We start from the raw sequence: 8,310 nt of genomic DNA on the forward strand, positions 1-8,310 counted from the left end.
TATCTTTAACATTATTTAACAAATTTAGATGTCAAATTTTACTTTATATATACATATATCCACTTACATTCAATGAAAAACTTTTACTGTGATGCGGCAACATTTAAGGAAAATGTTTGAATTATAAATTATTTTAGAACGTTTTTTTACATATTACTAATACATTAAATATTTATTAATAAATAAAAAAGTAATATTAATAGTAGTCTCAAATGAGAACTAGTAAAATTGATCATGGTAATTTATAAAAATGTTATAAAATAGTTTATAAAATTTAGCATTAAATTTTTCTATTAAAAAAAAGCTGTAACATTAATCTCCATAAAAAAAATTAAAAAAAAAAAATTGGAGAACTATACTCCAAAGGACGCATTTCTCTCTTATTGATCATTCCCACATGTAGAGACTACAGCTACTATTCATGACTTTTGGGGTTTTGACCTCTCTGTTGGCCATTGTCAAATACGAACAGCTAATCATATGCCACGCAATCAAAATAAAAGTCAGAGAGTTCATTCCCGCCGTCTGATTCGTTGACAAAGTGACTCCCCTCAAGTTTCGGAGACTGACTCGGCTGAACCAAATAATAAAGACTGAGTCGACACAGAAGAACAACACGTGCTGAGACTGTGACACTCCTACAACAGAGTGACTGTGACCGTGTCCAGACGAATGCTCACCTAATAGCCGTCACAGAAAAACACGTGTCGGCGGTTTTTATTGACCATGTGGCGGTGGTCTTTGCTCGTGACATGCCACGTGGACACTCAGAACCAAAGAATCTAACATATAAAAACAATTTGGCCTTTATTTATTTATTTATTTTTTTGAGAAATGAAGCTAGTCCTTATCAAATATGGACTGCCATGTTCTAGAGCTCTCGAGGAAGGTGGGGAACTTAGATTTATCACTCTCACTCCAATGGGAAATTGTCATTCATGTCCTTTTATTTCATAGAAAATTTTGAAATTAGTGCAAATATGGGTGTGGGATCCACTTTTTCAAAAAAAAAAAATAACCACAAATATATTTAGGGAAAAAAAACCCACTATCACTAAAAATCCAAAAGTGGGAAATTTTCATATTTGTTTTTCTCTCAATGTTTTTCTTTTTTTGTCACACCTTTAGAAAATAAGAGGGACGGAAAATGAAAGAAAATGATGTTTTCCCTTATTTGGTATAGGAAAGAAAACAGAGAGAATGGAAAATGTTGAAGAAAAAAATCCACTAGGCCTACAAATTTTTTTTCCTTCCCGATTTTGGAGGAAAACTGGGAAGAAAAGAGAGAAATGGGGCTTAACACTTAAAGTTACATATTTACCCCCTCCTTGATGTGTTATATGTAAGTTTGAACTTGCGTACTTAACTTGTGAGTCAGGTCCATGACTCCTTGTCAAAAAAAAAAAAAAAAATTTTAGTTCTTTTCTTTTGTGTTCATACAACACTCTTTCTTTTTTCAATTGTTTTAGTCTCTTTTTTTTTTTTTATATAAAAAAATATTGTTTTGGTTTTTTATTTTTTGAAAAAAAAGTTTTGGATTCTTGAACTTCTTATCCTTTTTTTATTTTAGTTTTTTAATGAAGAAATCGTTCATACATATTTTTTTAATAAAATATAATGTATTATTTTTGTTTTACCTAAATTGGATATAATGGTAACTTTATACAAACTTTATTTTCTATACTCTCATTTTTCTTCTCCAACCAAATAAAAGATTTTTTCACCCTCCCACTTTTCCACCCCTCCAACCAAACACATAAGAGGGAAAACTAAATATTTTTCATCCTCCCACTTTTCCACTCTTCCATCCAAACAGACCCTTAGACTAGTTGAGCTAATGGACTTTGTGTAGTTTTTTTATTTATTTATTATTATTATTTTTATATATTGAAAATCTGGAATTCTTATAAACCTTAAGTAAAAGTGAGAGATACATCCTGAGAACACGCATCCTCAATCAAAGTGGGAGTTTCCTCCAACCATATGACAAAATCACCAACCTATTGCCTTCTTGTTTAACATGAGTAAAAGATACAAAACGAAACTTCTCCATTTGGGACAATATGCTATTCGTGACTGTTTCGATAGATGCAGGGGCCTCCGAGTTGGCCATGAGGATATTACTGAGGGTGATAGAGTCAATCTCAAAATAAACTTCCCTGAACCCCATCTCCCACGCAAAATGGACTGCTGTCTCCATGGATTTCGCCTCTACTTCCAGCGTTGCCAATGTAGCTGGGAATCTCTTACTCATTGTTGCGAAAACTGTGCCTTGTGAGTCTCGCAACACCATCCTAAAGCTTGTTGCTCGCTGATCAGTGAATACAGCTCCATCTACATTCATTTTGAACTGAGGGGGGTCTGGAGGGTGCCATTTGTCTTACATAACAAGGTTCATACAGCACTCCTTCTCATTTGTTACTCGGTACTCCTCCACCAGAGATGTTGAAGTTTTGACCATAACTTTTCCTAAACGTTGTACTCCCCCGTGGCGAACTGTGTTTCTGTTCTTCCAGATTTCCAAGTATAACGACAAGACTTTCTCCATTAAACTTGAGCATATTGATCTATGTTGTACCAATTGCCACACTATGTCAACAAAAATCCACACTTGCTATCTATAAAGAAAGGTAGAACCATCTTACTGTTGCTCCAAACCTCCTTCACCCTATCATAGAACCAAAACAAATGCAGGCTAGTTTTAGTCTCCTTCCCACACTCTGTGCAAATGTCATCCTTGGTGATTTGCCTCTTTTTCAAGTTTGACTTGGTTGCTAGAGGGTTGTGGCAAGCCCTCTAGGCAAAACTCCGAATCTTATTGGGGAGTTTCAAATTCTAGATACATTTCTAGACTTGCTTCATCCCCGAGCCATCAAGCTTCCCTCCCCCCCCCCCCCTCTCTCAATGAATGCTAGGGTATGGGAAGAACCATTGCCATAAGGTACCCCTTAACGGTCACTAAATTGTTGTACAATACGACATGTAGGATAATAAGAGCAACCGTGAAGCCCAACCAAAGGTACACAATTTCTTTAAAGCCACAACTAGACATGGCCTTGATATGCCACCATTCCACCACCCATTGGATATCCACGGAAGTAAGACACTTCAAGAACTTAGTAAGCTTGGTAGGATTCATCTTTGTATTTAAGCTTGTGATCACGATAGTGTTTCGGTTGATACCGATTAGAATGAACAAGGGAGGGATAAAGCAACTTGAGCTTCTCATAGATCCACGCAAAAATTAGAGGAATCCTACTAGATTGAGAAAATCTAGGAAAAAATTAGGGATTATACCTAAAGAATGAGAGAACTCCCCACAAAGAATGTTGCTTCCTCCCTATGAACAGCATCCAAACCATTGAGGGTTTTAGCAAAGACAAGGGCTAGTGGGCTCCCATTCCCTGGAGTTTGACCAGACGAAGAATTCCAGGATCCACACGAGGTGTTTCACGCACCAAAAAAACCTTGCAAGAATGAAAAGGCACAAAGTGTTGAGATGGTAACAATGTTTTACTCCAGCCAAGGGACATCCTTCTTAGAAAAGTACTTGAATGCCATGAAGAAATTCAATTTGTTGGACTTGCAACATCTCTTTTCCATGGCTAGGGGAACCCTCTAAAGTTGATGAGCTAGGTCAAAAAGATCTTCGTGAAGAGTAGGAAGAATGATAGCACTAAAGTTGTGCTCACCCATGATTGCACAAACTCCTTAAGAGTAGGGCATAATTCCACACCATTGAATTGGAATACATGCCGAGTAGGAATCCAAAACTCAGTGGTTGCATGCAAAGAAGCTCATTCACTTTAATTTGATGAAAGAAAGAAATAAAAGAGTGACTAAGAGGGATGAGAGCATCCTTGAAATTGAGATTAAGCTTGTTAATCCATATTGAAACCTCTAAAGAAGTGAACTGCCATTTGGGACCTTACAGATTGGATCCTTGGCTTAAAATATGTTTTATGAAGGTTTAGAAGCCTCTCATAATTGTTTTATAATGGAAAAAGCTGGCTAGGGTTTTTCTGCCTGGCAGTATGTATGTGCATGGTCCTGGATGAATACGCATGGTCAAAGCTTGTGTATGCACACGTGCGTATGCATATGCAAGTTCACTAGGGTTTTAGATTCCCTTTCCTATTTGGAGTGTGATTTTTCATACCAAGGCTTCTCTTATAACTCCTACCACCCAAAGGATTACTCAAAGGCAGATTTGAATCGGGATTTTCATTCACCAAAGTAGTAAATAAAAGGAAAGCAAAATAAATATAAGATGCATACATATCCAAATCTCCTATAAGTTGTAAATAAGTGCAGGCCCTAAAATAAAAGCAAAAATATAAAGATGTTCTTAAATACAATCCAATGTATCAAATAAAACCTAAAGTTCATAAGATAATGCTAAAAAGGAAAAGAAAAGAAACTGGAAAGTGTGTGTGTGTGTGTGTGTGTCTACTGGATCACCGACGGTAGTGCCTTTTCCTAGGTCGAGAGCTCTGGGTCGCCTTCGGGTCGTCATCATCATCAAGATAAGGATACCATCTGGCCTATAAATTTATCTAGAATACTCAGTCACCTCTAACTTAAGGTTCCTAGAAAGCCAAACAAGCTCCTCATGCTCTGCTATAGTAGGCTGAATTTGAAAAATGGACAAGCCTAAGGAATGCAAAGAAGAAAGTGCAAGAGATAAAGATAGAGGAAACTCACTGCTCGTGTACCCTGAAGGAAGGGATAACCCAAGACATTTGGGTTACACCTAACAAGACGCCCTTAAGCAAACCTATTAGGACCATAAGTGTAGATCGACCAAGGCAAGTGAAGAGGGTCAACAGGACCACCAACAATTGGGCCAACTGTGCCCTGAAATGATCACCACATTTGAATACCATAACAAGCAGAAATACAAGGTAAAATGAAAAGAAAGATGGAAGACAGAAGGGTACATACCCCAATGGGAAAAGGAGCCACAAGGCGAGTCCTGCTGAACTCATTATAATCAAAATCGCCTAAGAGCCACTTGGCATAAGGGATGCCATTCCTCCATAATTGGTACTTAGTATCAGTCATCAAAAGCAAGGCAAGCATGAATGGAGGAGAATCCATCGGAACCTAAGGCATGCGTATCCTCACCCATCAGCTAGCAAGAAGCTCGCTCAGCTAAGTATAGAATCCTCAAGCTTGCACCCTCCAAAGGTTGAGTGGCCCATGAAAAGAAAATGGCAATTGCCTCCAGCTCAAGGTTAGCAATGGGAGGAATACCCACCTAAGGTCCCAAGCAATCTGCAAGAAAACAAAAAAACAATTATAGTTAGAAAGAAAACCTTTGAAACATGCAAGGATAGCTAGGAAAGAAGAATTTCACTCGCATCTTCAAAGGTGAGATTGCTGAGATGGGCCCAGATTGAAGGGAAGTCCTTTAGGTCCACATCTGCACCACGGGAAATGAGGCCATAGCTCAAGGCCCAACGCTGCAAGAAAGAAAGCACAAATACATTTTGTAAGATGATAGTTTGCAAACAACAGATACAGTTTGCAAGATTATAGTTTGCAAGAAATAGATATAGTTTGCAAGATGATAGTTTGCAAGAAACATATATAATTTGCAAGAAAAGAGTACAGTATAGTTTGCAAGATGATAGTTTGTAAGATAGAGCATTGATATAGTTTGCAAGAGCATGAAATATAGTTTTTTGAGCCTAGATAGCATATGAATAGATATAGTTTGTAGAAGTATGAAGTACAATTCATGAAACTATAAGAAAAAGGGAAGAAAGTCTAACCTCAAGGAACTTTTAAGGCCCCGCCAATTGACGAAGAGTCCCTTAACTGAGTGTGTCCATGACCGAATAGAGGTAGGCAAGACAAGCTTGGCCCCAATTTGCCTCTTGCGCATGCTTGAAGTCACAAAAGAGAGCAAGCCACCTTAAAGACACCGTCTACCCTTCATTGGCAAAGAGATATGTCCTTAGCAGGGACAGCAAGAATCCCTGACCATCCGGGCATAATCATCAAGTGTCACCAGAGAAGGAGGCCCGTAATCCTTCTACAAGTCAAAATAGTGCATGCACTCACTCGAATACGTACGCCCTAGTAGGTTGATGCTGAGCTGAATGTCTGACTCACTTTCTAAGTTAATGATAGGCCCATCAGATCTCAGACTGGTCTTCCAGTGGAAGTCATGGGGAGTCACCGTCATCTCCTTCCCAGCAATGTGAAAGAGTGGTTAGTATCCCACTACCTTTTACCAAGTGCCTGCACCAGAATGCTGCTGGTGATACCTTCCAAAAGTAAACACAGGATTGGCTTGAAACTGGTCACACTCACCAAGGCCTTTGTATCTTTTGTCAAGCCCTTATACCATGCAAAGAGATGACTAGCACTACCCCTACTTAAGAAAAGAGGTAAAACTTGTAGTAGACAAGAACATGAGCATAAGAATCATGTTAGATAAGAAAAGTAAGTGAAATCTGAGTGCTAATATGTGTATGTAGGACCTGTGTATGTGTACATAGAGTTCCTACATGCGTTCATATGAACTGATGAAAATGGATGCATACGCATAAAGATTGGTTGCACAAGTATGCATGACGCATGTGAACGCATGAATGCAGATAGAATGAGTTCTTCGACAGTTTTGGACTACCATGAATCAAAACTCATCCTCAACATGTTCCTACCCCACCTAGGACATCAAGTTTTCATCTAAACCTATCCCAAACAAAAACTGAGCATTTACAAGTCTAAAAACGGAAAAACAAAAGATTAGAACAAAACTTGGAAATGAGAAAATTTTGACAAACTCACCAATCCAGTCCGTGCACCTCTGAAAGATGGTTTTATGANCCCCACTGTTGCTCTTACTCTTAACTCCCTAATACTATGATATGCATTGCTGACAGAGAATTTCCCATTTTTTGTACCACTCCACACAATTTTATCAACGGGTAGTCTTAGGCTTAATGGGATGCTCAGGATCAAGTCCGCTTACATAGAGCAAAAAAGTTGTCTGACCAAAACAAAATTCCATTCCCCAATTTCTTCTACAATGAGGTCACCAACCTTTGCATTTGCCATGAGGCCTGCATTGGAGTGAGAATCCGTGGGTAAGATTTGGAAGGTAACCAGTTATTTGTCCATAAGTGAATACTTTTACTGTTGCCCACTCTCCATCTCCTTCCCTTCTCTACTATGGCTCGTGCAGACATGATGCTCTCTAGGCAAATGCTGGATGTTTTCCAAGAGTGGCATTTATAAACTCACATCTAGGAAGTACTTTGCCTTGAAAACCCTTGAAAACATCAAGTGAGAATTTGTATGTAACCTCCTCCAACCCTGCTTTGCTAGGAGTGCCTTATTAAAACTTTTCAAGTTCCTAAATCCCATTCCTCATTTTTCCTTAGGTTGACACATTTTCTCCCAGCTTACCTATACCATTTTCTTTTCGTCTTTTCTCTGCCCCCACTAGAATTGCCTTATCATATTAGTGAGATCATCACAAATGATATCTGGGAGATTAAAATAGCTCATTGTGTAGGTCGGGACGGCTTAGGCCACAGCCTTGATGAGCACTTCTTTTCGGGCAGCCAATAGAAGTTTTTCTTTCAAACTAGCTTGCGTGCCACCTTGGTCATTAATAGAGCAAAAGAATTTGTTTTGGACCTTCCAATAAGGGAAGGAAGACCGAGATATGTTTCATGTTGTTGATCACCTGGGCACCGAACATAGTTTTGATTTTATTTTGCATTTCCCCCATCATGTTCCTGCTAAAATATAATGAAGTTTTCTTCTTGTTTAGTTGCTGCCCTGAGGAGGTCTTATACACCTTGAGGATTCTCAAAATTTCTAACCCTTCTAATTCGTAGCTCTCCTAAAAATTATGCTATCGTCCACAAAAAAGAGGTGGGAAATTTTCAGCCCTCTTCTACAAACTGAAATCCTTCTTAGTCTCTTATCTTGCACTGCTTAATGGAGCATTGCTGATAAGCCTTCAGTACAAAGGAGAAATAAATAGGGTGACAGTGGGTCCCCTTGATGCAGCCTTCTTGAAGGAATAATGTGACCTTGAAGGACTCCATTTATCCAAATGGCATAAGTAACTGTGCTTAGGCATTGCATGATAAGAGTGACCCACTTCTCCGTAAAACCTAATTTTTGCATAATCCGCTCCAAGCATCTCCATTCCACTCTATCGTAGGCCTTACTCATATCCAGTTTCAACGCTATCTCCCTCGCCTTCCCCTTCCTTTTCTAGCTGATGTGGTACATTGTCTCCGTTGCCACCAACATATTATTTGTAATGAGCCTTTCAGCCAC

At 38.7% G+C, this 8,310-nt stretch overlaps 1 protein-coding gene across 1 annotated transcript; it reads right to left on the minus strand.

Moving 5' to 3' along the window:
• Positions 1 to 1,957: 1,957 nt before the first annotated feature.
• Positions 1,958 to 2,344, minus strand: LOC112003329 (uncharacterized). Its single transcript, XM_024035515.1, has one exon. The coding sequence runs from the start codon at positions 2,342 to 2,344 to the stop codon at positions 1,958 to 1,960; it is 387 nt and encodes a 128-aa protein (XP_023891283.1).
• Positions 2,345 to 8,310: the final 5,966 nt, after the last annotated feature.

Source organism: Quercus suber, unplaced genomic scaffold, assembly GCF_002906115.3.
Source record: "Quercus suber isolate HL8 unplaced genomic scaffold, Cork oak 2.0 scaffold_206, whole genome shotgun sequence".
Classification (NCBI taxonomy): Eukaryota; Viridiplantae; Streptophyta; class Magnoliopsida; order Fagales; family Fagaceae; genus Quercus; species Quercus suber.